The 19,841-nt window shown below is 35.5% G+C and overlaps 1 protein-coding gene across 1 annotated transcript in view; it reads left to right on the top strand.

Moving 5' to 3' along the window:
- The window catches only part of LOC126819204 (uncharacterized), a 39,543-nt gene that overhangs the window by 10,889 nt on the left and 8,813 nt on the right, over positions 1-19,841 (top strand). Inside the window, exons 7-16 of the mRNA XM_050547111.2 lie at positions 1,764-1,872; positions 3,302-3,432; positions 7,780-7,992; positions 8,250-8,398; positions 8,618-8,727; positions 10,156-10,243; positions 10,685-10,767; positions 12,955-13,170; positions 14,142-14,235; positions 17,851-17,917. Of these exons, the coding sequence (XP_050403068.1) occupies positions 1,764-1,872; positions 3,302-3,432; positions 7,780-7,992; positions 8,250-8,398; positions 8,618-8,727; positions 10,156-10,243; positions 10,685-10,767; positions 12,955-13,170; positions 14,142-14,235; positions 17,851-17,917 (1,260 nt within the window). The remainder of the gene's footprint in view (positions 1-1,763; positions 1,873-3,301; positions 3,433-7,779; positions 7,993-8,249; positions 8,399-8,617; positions 8,728-10,155; positions 10,244-10,684; positions 10,768-12,954; positions 13,171-14,141; positions 14,236-17,850; positions 17,918-19,841) is intronic.

Genomic DNA, 19,841 nt, shown 5'->3' with positions numbered 1-19,841 from the left:
GGGTTAATTGATGATCTAAAAATATAAGTTGTGGAATGCATAGTTAATTTGTTAAATAGTTGTTTTCATTCATAATGTGGACATATATTGATATCGCCCGTCTGTGTGTGTGTGTGTCGCCTACAGGCTGCAATTCTTAAGTGATTGTCTTGAAACTTTACATACTTATTCCTTATACCCTAAGGATGATCCCTTTTGTTTTTGTTGAATGCCCGACCCCCCAGGGGCAGAGCCACGCCCATTTTTTGTATTTGTTTGTCGTTTACAGGCTGCATTTCTTAACGTATCATTTAGAAACTTTGCATACTTATTCTTTATACCCTAAGGAACATCCCTATTGTTTCTGGTGCATGCCCAACATCTAGGGGCAGAGCCACACCCAGATTTTGTGTTTATCGTATACAGACTGCAATTCTGAATAGATCAGCTTGAAACTTGGCATATGTATTCCTTATAGCCTAAGGGTGGTAACGATTGATTTTGGTGCATGCCCTGGCCCCCAGGGACAGAGCCACGCCCAATTTTTTCGTTTAGTGTAAAAAGGACACAATTCTGAATGGACTATTAGTCCGGTAGCCAAACCCAATTTTTCGAGTGAACCTGGAAATTTTTATATGATTGATTTTAGTAGCCTATGGTGTCCTCTTTCAGAATCTGTCGGGTGAAGCTCGGTCACCCTTGAGCGTTTTGAGAAATTCAAGATGGCGTCCAAGGCGACCGCCACATCAAATGATCCCCTATAGCTCCCATAGTATTTATTCTAGGATGATAATTTTGGTGTCTAACCGTATGTTTTTGGGGAACGAGGACACCCTAGGCTACTAAAATCAATCATAAAAAAAAACTTTGTATACAATTTCCAGGTTCAGTCATAGGTCTGCCAGACTATATCACAAAACTTAGTATACTTATTCCTTATACCCTAAGAACAGCAACTATTGATGTTAGCATGTTTTTATCTGTAAATACTCTGCATGTTGCAATAATTAACAGATTTTGTTCAAATTCAGCATATCAATCATTTCAGTAACAGGGTTGTACCTATTTATATTGTTCCATATCCAACCCCCAGGGGCAGAGCCACATCCAATTTTTGTATTTATCGTCTACAGACTGCAATTCTTAAGTGATTGTCTTGAAACTTTACATACTTATGATCATCTTAGAACTTTGCATATTTATTCTTTATATGGTAAAGACAGCAACTATTTATTTTCTTGCATGCCCCGACTCCCTGGGGCATTGTCACACCCACTTTTTTGTTAATGTTTCGTCTTTTAATTGTCTTTTTACATTACAGTCCTTGCAGTCATTTCATATTTTATTCTCTTCATTTTAAAAAGTACCATATAAATGAAAGGAATATGGACGTATATTGCAGCTTTAACGATGCTCTTGTTAACTTCATTCCTCTCTCTTTATTTCTGGCTGGCTTGCAAAAATACAATCTGGTTAAAACACAGATCCTATTTCGTTTCAATTTTTTCCCGGAACTGTGGGTAATCCACTAGTAACATCAATGCTGATTGGTTCATCAAATGTCTGATGTCATAGGTCAAAAGTCGGTCTTTTGACCCCTGACGTGACCTATCGCTATAACTTGTCAGATCTTCATGTAGTGTAGGCCATTGAAAATATAAAAAAACGAAACAAAATATAGATCTGTATTTTAATCAGATTGGCAAAAATAATTATTCTGGTCTGATGAATGATGAAATTTTCTATTTTTTGCTTCATGTGGGTTCCCTTCTTGTTTTTTTCAGGGATCACTAAACATAAAAAGAGAGTGTTTAATTCTCAGATGTTAGATAAATGTCATTTACCAGGAACATCACCAGCCATAGAATCTTTAATCGTTAAGTTGAATCAGAGGTAAATTTATACAATAAATCACAACTAAACTAAAATCAGTATTGGCAGATAAGGGGTATATTTGACCCAAATATTCAGCTTTCAGTGGAGTAGACTCATGCATGTGAAGATGTCTTAAATTGTTGCTAAGCTGTATCTTTAGACATCTTAACAAATCTACAAATACAATACAGGTTAATTTTATATTTTTTATAGTTGTCCCCCGCCTTTCGAAGAGATAAGCAATTTGATTGCTTGATGCTTTGGGACACGATAATATCAATACCTTGACTAAATTGGTAATGAACATTTTCTGCTGAGGGTAAGCAGAGTGATAAGCAATTTGATTGGTCAAGACTTTGGAACACAATAACTCTCCTTCTAATTGAGGTCGAATGTTCAAACTTGGTGTGGGCGTTCATTAGGTGAATGCCTTGATGGAGTTCGATGATGAACATTGTCTGCTTACATAAGCAGAGATAAGCAATCTGATTGGTTGATGCTTTGGGGCACGATAACTTTAACTTGACTAATTTCGATGGTGAGAATATTCTGCTTAGGCTAAAGAGCAATAAGCAATTTGACTGGTATTTAATTTCTCAATCACTGTAAAAAAATAAACAACCCAATTGACTAATGATGTATAATGATTAATTTTTGAACAGTGGTCAGGAAATTGGATACTTGTAAATTGGACACTCATTATCAAAATTAATCAGTCAGCTTTAAACTGGACACAAGTACAAATTAGATGATTTTTGGTGATTTTAAACGATTTTTACGAATTTTTAAACAAAGATTTGATATAATCCTTTAGTGGCATTAAGCAATTGGAAACATAACAAAACTATACAGTTATATGGGACAACAATCACTGGTTTATTATACACAGGCACGACGTTTCGATAAGTATTCTCTTATCGTTATCAAGCACAATAACATTTAGTAAACTTGAGGGTCTATATATATGTTTTGATATTAAACGAAAGTGAAAGAAATGAGTGCTAGATACACAAGATTAAATGATACCTGGGTTACAGTGATAACAACTCTGCTTTTAATTGAGGTAGAATGTTTAAACTTAATGTAGGTGTTCATTGGGTGAATGTCTTGACTGAGTTCAGTGATTAAGATTTCGAGCTAAAGCTAATCAGATTTAAGCAATTTCATTGGTCAATGCTTTGGGACAAGATAACTTTGATTCTATCTGATAGAGAGTGATGAAACTTAGTGTATAGTTGATAATCGGATTGATTGCTCAATATTTTTGAAAAAAAAAAAAAAGCTGCGATTAATTAATATGTGTCATCTATTTATTTTGGGATTTCGGCAGGGGACATCAGCCTCTCTATTGGCTTGTTCATCTATTTATATGTGATATTATCTATGACAGGTCTCATCATTGACGTAGCTTATTTACAATCAATAGTATTCATCCTTTTTTTTATAGATTACATGATTTGGAGTTTCTCAATGCTACTGAAAAGAAAACACTGAAAAATCTTCAAAAGTTTTACAGGAAGCAGAGTCGACCACCTAAAATTTCAGATCTTAAACCAATGGGTGAATTGAACATTATAGGTAGTTTTCTTAATTTTATAGGAAAAAAAAATTAGAATAATTCCACCACCAATTAAATTTAGACAAATATTGGTTTGATAAAAAAAAAAGAGTCAAACTGCTTATTGAAAAATTTGAATGTTTGATCTATTTACGAAGAAAATCATAAAAAAGATTGACTTTAGATTTATACAGTGTTTAAGGTCATGAGATGAAGCGATTAGGCCTATTGACTTTTATACTTCCAATCAATAGAAACAGGTAACACAAACCAATTACAGACAATTGAATGGGATCAATTTTTACTACATAATGATGCTTCAGTTTGAATTTTGTGAGAATCGGATTGAAACTTCCCAACACTATGACCGCTCATTGTACGCAAATAGTGTAAAAGTATGTAATACCAAGTTGTGGACCCTCTAGACATCTCAGTTTTTATCCGATTTTGTTGAAACTTAAAAGATATGATTATATCCCAGAGATCTCGGTTCCTTTCAATATTCTTGCATATTGGATTGTAACTTAATGGATCATGGCGCCTAATTGTACGAAAAATTACATTTTAGCTTGTGGTCCCTCTAAAGGTCACAAATGTTTTCCAATTTAAAAAAGTCGTTCGAATATATCACCCTTACACCATAAAGTGGTTGAGTTTGAATTTAGTGAAAATCTGACCGAAACTGCCTGACAAAATGGTCGCCCCTTGTACGCAAATAGTGTAAAAGTATACAATACCAAGGTTGTGGACCCTCTAGAGGTCACAATTTTGATCCGATTTTAAAGAAATTTAAAATATGTTTTATTTCCCAAAGATCTTGGTTCCTTTCGATATTCGCGCATATCGGACCGTAACGTCTTGGATTATGTCCCCAGATTGTACAAAAAATCTTGTTTTTAGCTTGTGGACAGTTTAAAAACGTTTAAATATATCACCGTTACACCATAATGATGGTTAAGTTAGAATTTCATCAAATCCAGATCGAAACTGCCTGACAAAATGACTGCGTATATATGGATTATGTCCCCTGATTGTTTAAAAAATCACATGGAAATGTGGTTGTATATTGTGAACACTCTACAGACTACATTTATTTATCATCTGATTGTTTTGAAATTGATATATGTTGTTTGCATTAGTGAGATGAAGAAGCCTATTTAATTTCAATAACTTCTCTTAATTTATTCTGGAGTTATGGCCCTTGTTTCACTTTGTTGTACCTTGTGAATGCTCTAACGACAAAAGTTATCCGATCTGTATGAAATTTATATGTATCGTTTAGATTAGTAAAACAAACAAGCCTATTGAGTTTCAGCAAATTTCCGTTAATTACATCTAGAGTTATGGCCCTTGTTTAACTTTGTTGAATCTTGTGAACGCTTGAACGACGAAAGTTATCACTTAATCTGTATGAAATTCATATGCATCATTTAAATTAGTGAAATGAAGAAGCCTATTGAATGTCAGCAATTTCCGTAAATTACTTCTAGAGTTATGGCCCTTGTTTTACTTTGTTGAACCTTGTGAACGTTCGAACGACAAAAGTTATCATCCGATCTGTATGAAATTTATATGCATTATTCGAATTAGTAAAACGAAAAAGCCTGTCGAATTTCAACAATTTCTGTAGATTACTTCCAGAGTTACGTTCCTTGTTTTAGTTATTGGAACCTTGTGAACCCTCAAACGACGAAAATTATAATGTTATCTGTATGAAATTGTCCATTAAATTCCCCTAATTACCTACAAAAGAATAAATATGTGACAACCCTTGTCGACTGCTCGGACGATTTAGCTGCTGTGGGCGTATATTTTGTCACAATTTTTATCTGATTTTAAAAACCTTTTAAATATTTCACTGTTACACCATAATAATGGTTGAGTTAGAATTTCGTCAAAATTGGATCGAAACTGCCCAACAAAATGGCTGCTCCTTGTCGGCACATAGTGTAAAAGTATGTAATACCAAGGTTGTGGACCCTCTAGAGGTCAGAATTTTTATCTGATTTTGATGAAACTTAAAATATGGTTACCGAATATCCTAGGTTCCTGTAGGTATTCACATATTGGACTGTAACTTCCGGGATTATGGCCCCTGATTCTTTTTTGGAGCTAGTTCTCTGTCTATCTCTTGAAAAATGTGGGTGTATCTTGCATGGCAACCAATTGTCAGTTATTACCATGTAAAAGACCATGTTAGCAATAAAGACATAACGGAAAAGACAAAAAGTCATTAATTTGACTCCAGTTGTCTAAATAAATGTTTGAATACCATTAGAAAAAAAAAGAAAAGCATTTACGCAATATAATTTTAACAAAATACCTTTTCTTTTGCCTATCCTGATAAAGAAGTGTTTACCGTTATCATTATTTATAACAGAAAAGACATACTTTGACTGTCTGCACTCATTCACATTGCATAGACATGCATGATATTAACACTTTGACAACCTTATTCTGAGTGAAAACCTCTCCGTCAGTCAGTGTTTTATATCTTGGAACAGACCAACAGAAGATACATTCTACCTTATTCTGACTTAAAACCTCTCCATCAGTCAGTGTTTTATATCTTGGAACAGACCAACAGAAGATACATACAATTTGTGTGACAACCATGTGGTTGGATTTTACTTTCTATAAACTGTTTCTTTCTGTTATGTGGGATTTTCCTGCTTGACACCTACTGACAAATTGATAATGTGGAATATGGTTAAATCACTAACAAAGCATTAACGGAAAAGACAAATTGTTCTGAAAATTTTGACAGAAACAATATTTGATATAGTTGATTTCTATTTCTTCTTTAAATAGCTAAAAGGACATTGTATTCAGCTCTATTGGGTGGCTTATTCAAAAGCACTGTAATTTTTACCTTTCAATTTTAAAACTAGATTTTCAAGTTCAGATTTGAGAATGAGCAGTAACGGAATAGACATTTTGACATACTGATTTTATTTTGAATAATCTATTTCCATGCTGATGCACAAAATATAATTTTTATACGCCCACATTTTCATGTGGACGTATATTGTCGTTGCCCCTTTCCGTCCGTCCACAATTGTTTGTAAACACTCTACAGGTCACAATTTTTATCTGATTTCAATGAAACTTGAAATATAGGTTTATCACCCTAAGATCTCGGTTCCTTATGATATTGGCATGTATCGGACTGTAATTTCATGGATTGTGACCCCTGATTGTACTAAAAATCACTTTTTTAGCTTGTGAACACTGTAGAGGTCACAATTTTTATCCGATTTGGGTTTAAACTTGAGATGTATGTTTATAATAACAGATCTTGGTTCCTTTTGATATTCGCGCATATCGGACCATAACTTCCTGAATTATGGCCCCTGATTGTACGAAAATTCGTGTTTTTAGCTTGTGGACCACATAGAGGTCACAATTTTTATCCGATTTAAAAATCTGTTTGAATATATCACCTTTACACCCTAAGGATGGTTGACTTCGAATTTGGTGAAAATCAGGCCGAAATTGTCGGACAAAATGGCCGCCCCTAGTACGCAAATAGTGTAAACATCTAGTAGATCAAGGTTGTGGACCCTCTAGAGGTCACAATTTTGATCAGATTTCAATGAAACTCGAAATACATGTTTATAACCCAAAGATATAGGTTCCTTTCGATATTCGCTCATATCGGATCGTAACTTCCTGAATTATGGCCCTTGATTGAACAAAAAATCACGTTTTTAGCTTATGGTCCCTGTAGATGTCACAATTTTTTCTGATTTTAAAAACCTTTTAAATGCATCACCATTCCACCATCATGAAGGTTGAATTCGTATTTCGGGAAAATCGAAATGAAACTGCCCGACAAAATGGCCGCTCTTTGTATGCAAATTGTGTAGAAGTGTGTAGATTTTGATGAAACTTAAAACATATCTTTATATACCAAAGATCTCAATCCTATTTGATATTTGCATACTTTCTGGATTATTGCCCCTGATTGTACAAAAAATCGCGTTTGTTTTTAGCTTGTTCTCTATCCATCTCTTGCAAAATGAGGGCGTATCCTGCCTGGCAGCCGCTGGTTTTTGATGGTTGCGAAAATTTTATATCACATATTCGGTATACCATTTATTTCGTTATTTATACGTTTTTGTGAAAATAGCCCATATGCAACCGACATGGAATCCATGCTTTGTTTCCACAAACAATAGAGTATATAATGAGGGTTGTTCATTTGATGGGAGATCCGAATTTTCTCATGGACTATTTCATGCACTAGTCATAATTGTCTATATGACAATTAAAAGAAATCTCTGATGTCAAATATTTTGCTTAAAATATTTATGTAATATTACAAATGCATGATGTGGATGTAAACAATGTATATAATATTTCAGATGAAAATGCAATTTCTGCCGAAGATGTAAAAATGTCATCTACAGTCGTTGAGGGTGGATACCCACTTAAACGTCAATCGTCAACATTATCACGTACAGACATTATAATCAATCGTAGTAAAAATGTACAAAAACGTCAAAGTACCGAAATTGTGGGCAGTAGCCAAAAGGTTAAGGATGAATTCAGAAATAATTTAGACTTTTCAAACATCAGTGAGTATTCTTTTGTAAATAATGAAATATTTTAAATTGCAAACAACATAAATTTTGCATTGTGTTTTATCTTACACACTTCAATATTGTTGGTGGGTGTATGCACAAGGCATGGTATGCTTACTGTCCACTACCATCTGATAATGATTTACCAGTAGTTTGATTTCCTGTTAGCTTGTTTATTTTGATAAGGTTATGTAATAACTGTTATCAGAGGATAAATATTTGAATAATTAAGTTATATGTATTAATTACAGATCTTGAGAATGATGAAGATGTAAGTAAATATATAAAAGATGTTTATGAGAATTGTTTAGAGAAAGGAGATCAGTTGGAATCATCTGTTCATACTATAGTTACAGTTGTTCTACATTATATGAAATCAAATAATCATCAACAGCCAGAGGTTAGATTTTACTTCTTTTGTTAGTCAATTTCAATCAGTTTTATTTTTTCACTGTACTACTGACTTTCATTTTGTCTATTTGTTGTTAGTTGTTATGGATTATTTTCCTATTATAAAGATATCACTAAATATAAAAAACTGTACTTGATTGAAAATTTATATTTGATTAGAAATCAATAAATGAGATTTATGTCTTTGAAATCTAACTTTTTTTTAAAGGAATCAGCCAAAATTTTGATTGGTAGGTCAGTGATGCTAAACAATTCAAAACTACGAGAAAAATATTTGGGTAAAATCTCAGAACAAGAAAATAAAGAAAAACTTACAGAGTAAGTAATCCATCCATTTGTTACAACAACTGATACAGCCTGTCATTGAGTCAACTGGCGTGGTTTCGAATCCCGGTTTGACATGGAGTAGGGTCGCCTGTCCAACCTCGTTGGTTTTCTCTGGGTCCTCCGGTTTCCTCCCACTGCTAATGACCTAGTTTGTGTCGAGTGGCCGTTAAACCCCATTTCTCTCTCTCTCTGTTACAACAACTGAGATTAAACTCTAAATTATGATGTTTGTTGATTATTTGACTTGACCATGAAAGGGTAGGAATATGTACAATTTTTTTATCCTAATACCCATTCTCTATTGACAATGACTTATCTATAAAGTGGTGGACAAACTGCCTAGTGTGTCCAGTATCATTCGGCTGAATCTCTTTTTCACCCAAATCAACCATGTTTGATATATTCGGCCAAATTTTCATTTGTCATTTTTATATTCCTCTAGTGTGCCTGCTTCGCTGAAGCATTTGCCTGATTTTAGAATTCATTAGCCAATTTTGATCCGATTTTGATGAAACTTAAAATATATTCAAAAGATCTCGGCTACTTTCGATATATTCATGTGTATCCGATCTTGATGAAACTTAAAATATATCCAAAAGATCTTGGTTCCTTTCAATATTCGTGCATATCGGACCCTAACTTACTGGACTATGGGTATTGTCCATTGTCAATACTGCACTTGACTAAAATCAATATGCATTATTGTGTATGATAAAACAATGTAGACCAGACATCAGTTAGAATCAGCTGTTGATCATAATTAGGGGACGAATTATCTGCGGACGAATAGTCCTAAGGGACGAATAGTCCTAAGGGACGAATAGTCCTAGGGGACTAATTATCCGGGGACAAATTATCTGGAGACGAATTGTCCGGGGACAAGTTGTCAGGGGACGAATTGTCCCGTACCCGAAATTTGGTGTATAGTTTCATTACATCAACTGAATTAATAATGATAAATTTATGTCCAATATAAGCAAGGAAAGAAGCAAGACAAGGACTAGGGTTGTTGGCCTTAAGTGGTGGACACATTAGCTGAATCATTTGGCGCCAAATTTTATTCGGCTAAATGGGTTGACACACTAGGCGAAGATTCGCCAGTCGATTGCATCACCATTTACGTCACATGATTAAACATGGCGGCGACAATGTCTTCAATCAATCACGTGACTTCTCGATATGAGTGAATGATTAGTGATGATTGTCTAATGAATTCTACAAATGGGCGAATGCTTCAGACACTAGGCGAATATATCAAACATAATATATCAATGACAGTGGTGAGTGGACACACCAGGCAAATTTTGACGCAGATTGATTCAGCTAGTGTGTCCACCGCTTAACAATGTGGGTTTTCTATGGTTTTCTCCCACTGCATATGAACTATTGAAATAACCTAGTCTCTCGTTTTCTGTTTAGATATCAACTACAGATATTATTGATACTTGAATTAGAATCAGTGACTATGACTGATGACATTGATCATTTAGATCAGTGTGCTGATGAGGTAAGCTTTAAAACATAATTTCATCAAATTGTATGTTAATTTAGAATAGAATAAAAAAAAACATAACGCATTTTATATGGAAAAACAATCACTGGTTTATACACATATAGCGCGACGTTTCGACAAGTGTCCTTGTCATTATCAAGCACAAATCAAGAATAGAATAAAACAATTTTACTTTCTGAATTAGTGGTTTCACTTACTTGGTTTTCAAAGAATATCAAATAAGAGTGAATCAGGGCTAGTTTAAATATATTTCAAATGGTTAATGAAACAGTAATGAAAGTTTGGTTAGAAGCAATTAGAACTTAAAATGGTAGTGACCTGGTAAATCAAGATAACATAACTGTTTTGTTTGAATTTAAGAGATGGTATATCAAGTTTACCAAAATAAGCATCTTTTGCTTTAACTTAGACATATGATTTCTGTGTAATTTTCAGATTGTGAACATGTTGAGAAGTATATCCTTTATATCAGATCAGTCTATAGTTCCTAAATTTCTAAATGAAGTGCTAGTAAAAAGGTATTTATTATATTATTTTTCTTTTCAGTAGATTTAACTGAAAAGATATGTTTACTAGGAAGCAATTAAATGTTAACACATGGCTCAGATTCACTGACAAATTTTCACAGCTTTTTTCAGACAATAATTTTTAACCTGTATCTTCTGCTTGCTTATCACTCAGTCATAGATACAAATATCTGTAGGTGATATGCAGAATGTGATGCATCTAAAATATCATTGATTTGTCTGGCGACATTGAAATATGAAATGAAATGAAAATGAAATGGGGTTTAACATCCTACTGTTCCGCTCCGAACTGTGCCAATGAAGACGGGTGTACGCCATACAGTGTGCTATGACCTCGTTTTTCCGTCCCATCCGAACGACTAGACAGCTGTCCTTGTCAGGCCCTCCGTCCTGCATCACTGACAAGGGGGAACCACGCCGGAAAATCTTGATGTACTTTCTCGGCCAATACAGGGATTGAACACCTGACCTCCAGGCTAGCGAGCCAGCGACTTACCCACTTAGTCATGTGATCCCCGACATAGAAATAATCTTTTACTTTCAACTAAGCACAATTGTGCAGAATGAATTGCAAGATGTAGTATATATAGAGAGAGAAATGGGTTTAACGTCCATTCGACACAAACTAGGTCATTTCGAACTAAAATATGGTTCAATTTTATTTCAACAATTCGCTTGTGCATAGGGGTCTTTAGCAGTGGGAGGAAACCGGAGGATCAGGAGAAAACCCACTATGTTGGACAGGCAACTCTCCCTCTCTCTGTGTCAAATCCTTCTCAAAACTGTTGTTGGACCCCAAGTCTGTCAGCTAAATTCATTGAGGGAGAGGGGGGGTTGGATGGTTGGTTAGCATGTGCGCGTATTATCATAAGGCCTGTCATTGAGTCAACTGGCGTGGTTTCGAATCCCCGGTTGTACGTGACAAGGAGTAGGGTCGCCTGTTCAACCTCGTGGGTTTTCTCCGGGTCCTCCGGTTTCCTCCCACTACTAAAGACCCCTACGCGCAAGCGAATTATTGAAATAAAATTAAACCATATGTTAGTCCCGAAATGACCTAGTTTGTGTCGAGTGGATGTTAAACCCCATTTCTCTCTCTTTTCATTGAGGGAGGTCCATTTTTCAGAATGTATTTTTCGTTACTTGACTGTCCATTTATCATATACATTGAGGCCTGAGTAAATTCATAATTATTTTCTATCAACTATCTTTTCTGCCGTTTAATTGCAGAGTCTTTTGTACCTTGACACCCCTCAATTTTCCCAAAACCACCTAACCATTTGATCAAGAAATAACAACCACTCCCTCAGTCAAGCTAGCACACAATAAGCTAGAAGACAACAGTCGGGTTGCCAGTTAGTGATATTTTTATGCGCCCACATTGAAATGTTGTCATATATATTGTCGTCGATCCCAATCCGTCCGTCCGTCTGTCGGTCTGTCTAACCGCCAGGCATCCACAATTGCTTGTGGATGCTCTAGAGGCTAAAGTTAATACCCGATTGACTTTAAATGTATACATAGTGTTTAAGGTCATGAGATGAAGAAGACTATTGATTTTCAGTGATTTCCGATAATTATTGCCAGAAGTATGGCCCTTGATTGATCACTTTGAAAAATCTTGTGGACGCTCTAGAGGCTACAGTAAATATCCGATTGGCTTCAGATTTATACACAGTGTTTAATTAAGGTCGTGAGATGAAGAAGCCCAGTGATTTTCAATGATTTCTGATAATTACTACCAGAGTTATGGCCCTTAAACACTTCGAAAAATCTTGTGGACTCTCTAAAGGCTAAAATTAATATCCAATTCCCAGTGATTTTCAATGTATGTTTCGTTGCCTGGCAACCTATCTTTCTAGTAAGATTGGGTGTCTATACTTTCCATATAATTTTATACCAAATTTGCCATACTTTTATTTGAAATATCCAACCTCGTGGGTTTTCTCTGGGTCCTCTGGTTTCCTCCCACTGCTAAAGACCCCTACGCGCAACCGATTTATTGAAATAAAATTGAACCATATGTTAGTCCTGGATTGAACTAGTTTGTGTCGAGTGGACGTTAAACCTCATTTCTATCTCTCTCTCTTTATTGGAAATAACCACTCAATTAATACTTTCGGGACAATGTATCTTTAACTCAATACGGTTATTGATGTCTTTATTTCTATTATGTTTCAGTTATTCTTCAACCGTGCCTAAAGTTTTAGTGACAATATTTGATGAATTAATGCAGCCATTACCTATTGAACTAGAAGGATTTGGTTCGCCTAACAGTAGTGGTACTGCTATACTAGATAATTCTGGTAATAGTCACAATGATAACAGTTTATTTGAAGCACCTACATCTAATACATCAAATCATTCAGATAAACTTCTTACTCAACCCACACGCAGGTACTCAAACTATTTTATTGTAAAAACACATTTCCTGTGAGAAAATCTTCTTAACCTTTTATTGAGAAAATAGATTGTGTTACATTATCATGTTCCATACATGATTAAGATTTAATAAGATATGTTGGGTTTTTTTAACTTCTGGTAAGAAGTTTGCCACTAGCGTACAAGTAGTAAAAAAAGTTATTTCTATAATTAGACCACACAAAAAAAAATATTCTGGTTTGCAGCGATCCTTTTAAAAAAATTGATAAGGGAGGGCAGTTTTTGTTTTTTTGTTTTATTTTGTCAAAATCTAGTTAGTTTTTCATTCTTAAGAAAAAAACAAAATTATTATAAATTTAATATTTATTCAACTCCTAGTAAGTAAAATAAGTAAGAATTTGAAATAACGTCCAAATAATTCTGTGACAATCCACAGGTATTTATTTTAGCGACCATTACGTGGTATCGATACCATACTCATTGTTAAAGCATGGATTTTGCTGGCGATTTAAATCGAAGTCTGCACCCTCAATCTCAATCTTTCTCGGGAAAGATAAAGCATTTTGATCGTAAAAAATTGTCGCCATCTTTGCGAATAATAAATAAACATTCGATCATCCAGTGCCATTCGTGCTTGTCAATAGTGTTTCCCATGGTTACATACTTGATAGCTGAGTCTAGTGTTTAATTCCTGTTATCAAGAAATGTTCAATAGAGTTACTTCCCTTGATCGCGGGAACTATGAACCAGCGGAAATTATTGACTTTAGTTTGTTTTGTTTTTATTAATAAAAACATGTAACGTGGACCATTTTTGTTGACGCAGCAAAATATTTTTTTTGTATGTGTGGCCTTATATACAATCAGTATTTATTGGTCAAATGTATTGTAATCTATTAGAATGTGTTATGGTTGGAATTGGATCACTATATCTTATTAGATTGTTTGAACTCTTGTAAAGTTTGTTTTATTTATAAATTTGTACAGAAGTAGAAGAGTAGTACAGTATCCAAGTATGTCAGATTTAGGTAACAAGAAACAAATTATGGTTAAATTAGATATTAAAGCTGCAACCAATAAGGTAAGTTACCTGTTTGTTAAGTAATACAGGGCTCGAAATTCATGAGGGCCATCGCGGCATTTGCTGTCATAAGCCATAGTCATGGCCATCAATAGCTTTAGCATCGAGAGCTAAAAATTGCTGCCCATATCAGAAGCCAAAACAAATAAAAAAATCTTGTAAATATTAAAAAAAAAGTATGATTTTAGAACCCTGCTACTTCTGTTTACATATTATCGTTATTAATATTTTACTTTGACTAACTTGTATGACATTCTATTATAGAATTAAATTCATCTGTAAAAATAGCATTAATACAAAACAGATGGTTTAAGGTAAATATCCATCATGGCGTCTACTGACGTTAGCAACAATAATTTGACATCAACAAGTGACAATTTCTGCCCACATATAAATTATCATGATAATATTGTTTATCGTGATATTTGATAAATTATTATCACAGCCAGTATAGGGCAGTCATCAAGTACCTGCAACACATATACATGCCGACGTGGTCTCCACTTTAAGCGATGATGCCCCTTCCTTTTTCACAGTAATGAAGCGGGTTGCAGAATTTAATCGTGGCAGTGAGAGAGAGCCTTGATGATGACCTGCGTCCTGACCGGCCTTGCCACATTGTTGGCAAAAGTAGAAAAATAAGTGAAAACCATTGTTTTTGTACAGGTCTTTCGCAGATAGGTTTAGAATTTTTCAGCCAGCCCTTATACACGTGAATGCTACAGGATGATGTCCAAAACGAAGCGGTTTTGCGACAAAGACAGGTCGAAAACTACACTGTTCGCTTATTTTGGTCGTGAAGAACTCCATGTTGCCTCGTCTAGTTCAGATGACAAGGGAACAGTGCCAGTATCGCCAGATATTAATTGTAAATGAATGGGGCATTGACTTCATGGATATCATAGAGGAAGAATGTAAATTCCCGGAAGAGGTGAAAAAAAATTATCATGGTGGCCAAGCACATACAATTAGCGGACGTTTGATCTTATATAAATGTAACAAGTGTCATTAAAAATTGAATGTCGTATACATAAATACATGTCATTGAAAATCTCAAGGTCATGCTTGTTGAGAGAACAAGACGAGCTAGTGATATTAGAAAGTGAAATTGACAGTGATGATGGAGATAATTCTGTTGATAATGATTGTTTCTGCTGAATAATGACTTGTTGAGACTAAAAATTGTCAAAGTCTGGATAACATTTAACATAAATATTGATAAAATGTCTTCCTTTTTATGTTGTTTACGATATTTTATTGCTTAATGATGACTAAATACTGTTATAAACACCTGAAGTTTGCAAACGGCGTTAGAGAGCTCGCTCACTTTTCCACCCGACTAATATCTTAAGAATTATCCATGCTTCTGTTCAATTTCTATGCATTATGACAAATTGTTTATACCAATACTTTGATTTTCCAAAGGAATCATTGATTTTCTGATTGAAATAAATTTTAATAAAGCAGAAATATAAATAATGCTAACTATACACTATATAGCGAGTACCGGTAGACTGATTATCATTTAGCATCGGAAGTGTCATGGCAGTCCGTGATCCGAAAAATCACAATTTGACGAAATCAATGGACACTTTTTGACATAGTACTTATGTTTTCTACTTTAAATATACTATTCAAAAAAAGTAGGGGATATTTGATTTTTAAGTGTTATTAAAGTCACCTAATGAAACTGACGAAGAAACAAATGACAAAATGAAATGAAGTTCACATTCATCGATTTATTCCAAATGATCGTTAGACTAAGTAAGGCACAGACTGACCATTATAAGGGTAAAATGATACCCGGGGTCAAACAGCAAAGTTACCACAGCATCACAACCAAGTCAGTAACGGGTAAATCCTCCTCTGTTTGCCAAACAAGCATTGATCCGACGTGGCATACTCCTAATGAGACGTCTAAGGTCATTTTGGTCCAGATTGTCCCATTCCTGTTGCAACGCAGCAGCAAGTTCTTGGACATTGGCAGGACGTTGTTGACGTTGACGTAACCTCTGTCCAAGCATGTCCCAGACATGCTCGATGGGGGAGAGGTTGGGACTGGCCAAGGTAATGTGGTGATGTTCTGTTGTTGGAGGTAACCTGTAACGATCCTGGCCCTGTGACATCTTGCGTTGTCATCCTGGAAGATGAAACGGCGGCCATGACGTCGTGCGAACGGCACAACATGGACTGCCAAGATGTTGTCCCGGTAGTACTGGCCTGTAACACGCCCTGCAACAACATGTAAAGCCGTTCTTCCAGCAACAGTGATGCCTCCCCACACCATAACTGAACCACCCCCAAATCGATCATGTCTGATGACGTTAACGTCTTGGAAGCGCTCGTTTCGACGACGCCACACCCTCCTACGTCTGTCCAAAAAATCAACAGTGAACCTTGACTCATCTGAAAACATCACATTGCTCCAGCGTCGATTATCCCAGTGTTGACGATCCCTACACCAACGACGTCTTGCCTGAATGTGATGATCTCTCAAACAAGGGATCACGCGAGGACGTCGGGCGCGAAGGTGACCCCTATGCAGTCGATTCCGAATCGTCTGGCCACTCACTCTCACACCAGTGTCTGTTTGAAGACGAGCGCTGATCTGATTTGCTGTGATGACACGATTTCTCAAGGCCAAGGTACGGATAAATCGATCCTGGGCTTGAGTTGTCGCCCTTGGTCGACCTGAGCGTGGTCTGTCCTGTACAGATTGTGTATCACGGTATCTGGACCATAGCCTGCTTATGACAGACTGAGAAACATTCATCGTCCGCGCCACAACCGCCTGTGTTGTGCCGATCTGTAGCATGCCAAGGGCACGTAACCTTTCATTTTGGGTAAGCCGACGCATATCAAAATTTGTTTTCTGGTCACTAAAACAATTAAACTGATGTTTCCACCCTGGAATTCAATGCCACAATGACTGTAACATTCAAAATCAGAGTCGTGCAAATCTTGGGTTGGACCTCCATGATGATCCCAAGCATCACCTGCATTCCATGCGGTAGCTATTGGTGCGTTTGGGCGTCACATGTAACTGGAAATGTTTCTTCTGTTAGGTTCTATAGTGACTTTTTTCGTAGTCATTTGCATATTTTAGTATTATGCCCCCAAAATCAAATATCCCCTACTTTTTTTGAATAGTATAAATTAGTATTCTTGTATTGTAAAATGAATTTTCAACAAGGCATACGCTTGAATGAGAGAACATGAGTTTGTAAGGGTAATGAATAGCACCCAATTGTACCTGTAGCTATAAATTCGGTACTGTATTTATTCTAAAAAACATTTAATGATTTTGACTAGAGTGTGTCAAGTGAATACCCTGGGGGTATTTCAAACTTTTTATGCATGGTTATTTACATTTAAAAGGTGATAAACTAAAATTATTGACGTTATAAAATATCGCGATATCTGTTTGCGGGGATATCGCCCAGCTCTAGAGAGCGAAACATTTCTAAGGCCATTTTTCAAAAGTATAACAAAATTTTCCCTCCAAATTCCTGTCCCAATTTTAATCTTTTATAAAAGACAAGTCCAAAATCCCACTTCTGCTGTCTGTAAATTATATTATAATATAATTACATAGTACACAATGTGATATTACAGGTAAAGAAACCAAGAGCTAGTAGTAGGACCAGTCAAAAACCAACAAAACATAAACAAAAGGAAAATGGTAAATATAAAGTATACTTTGAACATTTCCTGTCTATGATTAAAGGGGAAGAGTCAGTAGTAACATGTGTTACTGTTAGGGGTCTATTTCAGATTCTGTATAATAAATTAATTCTAATTAATTCTTCCCTGTTTTAGTAATCCTTGTATCAACTGACAAAACAATTTCAGCTTTTTAAACAATTATATATTTGTGTAGTTGAAATAAATTTGGTTTCCTTTTTGTCCCCCGCCTTTCGAAGGAAGCAGGGGACTATTAAAATGAGTTTGTCCGTCCGTCTGTCTGCCTGTCCGTCCGTCACAGTTTTTGGGACACAATACCTCGCTTTCTAATTGAGCTAGAATGTTCAAACTTGGTGTAGGTGTTTATTAGGTCAATGCCTTGATGAAGTTCGAAGATGAGCATTTTCTGCTGAGGGTAAGCAGAGATTAGCAATTTGATTGGTTGATGCTTTGGGACACGATAACTTTAGTTCTAATTAAGTGAAAGTGATGAATCTTGGTGTATAGTTTCATCACATCAATACCTTGACTAAGCTCGATAATGAGCATTTTCTGCTCAGGGTAAACAGAGCGATAAGCAATTTGATTGGTCGAGACTTTGGAACACAATAACTCTCATTCTAATTGAGTTAGAATGTTCACTCTTGGCGTAGGTGTCTATTAGGTGAAAGCCTTGATGGAGTTCGAAGATGAGAATTTTCTGCTTAGGGTGATGCTTTGGGAGACGATAACTTTAGTTCTAATTAAGTGAGAGTGAGGACACTTGGTGTATAGCTTTAATTACATCAATACCATGACTAAGGTCGATGATGAACATTTTCTGCTGAGGGTAAGCAGAGCAACAAGCAATTTGATTGGTCCAGACTTTGGAACACAATAACTCTCCTTCTATTTGAGCTAGAATGCTCAAACTTGGTGTAGGTGTTCCATAGCTGAATGCCTTGATGGAGTTGGATGATGAACATTGTCTGCGTTTGGTAAGCAGAGATAAGCAATCTGATTGGTTGATGCTTTGAGGCACGATAACTTTAGTTTTAATTAAGTGAGAGTGATGAATCGCCAAGTATAGATTTATTATATGATTACCTTGACTAAGTTCAATGATGAGAATTTTCTGCTTAGACTAAGGAGCGATAAGCAATTTGATTGGTCAAGACTTTGTAACATAACAACTCTGGTTTTAAGTGAGGTAGAATTTTTTAAACTTGATGTAGATGTTCATTAGGTGAATGTTTTCTCTGAGTTCAATGATTAACATTTCGAGCTAAAGCTAAGCAGAGCTAAGCAATTTCATTGGTCGATGCTTTGGGACAAGATAACTTTGATTCTATCTGATAGAGAGTGATGAAACTGAGTGTATAGTTGATGATCAGTTTGATTGTTTGATACTTTTGAAAAAAATAAATGTGCTATTAATTAATATGTGTCATCTATTTATTTTGGGATTTCGGCGGGGGACATCAGTCTAACTGTTGGCTTGTTGACACCAACTACTGTTTTAAAGATACTTGAAAACAACAACTGATTGAACTTCCATTTTCATCTGTATAAAATGATCACTCGATTTAATCCAAACAGATCAATAACAAAATAACCAAATAAATAAGAAGTAAAACACATAATTACTTTAAATTTAGATGCCCTGCTTTCAGTAGACATGAGCATAAGATAGTGTAATCAGACAACTTCAAGCGATTGTATGTTTAGATAGGGTTTGGTTAGGTAGTGTTATATTCAATTGAACTTACAACGTACAATTAACTGGACTTACTGAGAGATCCCAAAAAGTATGTGACTCATATTATCAAGCAGGTTCCTGAAGTAACAACCGCGAGTGTTAGTACATCTAGCCATTGCAAGATTAGTCAGAAATTCCCAAACTTATAGGTAGGCTACGTTATTTCCCTTTACCACAGACACAT

This window comes from Patella vulgata, chromosome 4 (genome assembly GCF_932274485.2).
Source record: "Patella vulgata chromosome 4, xgPatVulg1.2, whole genome shotgun sequence".
Taxonomy (NCBI): Eukaryota; Metazoa; Mollusca; class Gastropoda; family Patellidae; genus Patella; species Patella vulgata.
This window is presented reverse-complemented; position numbering and strand designations above follow the sequence as displayed.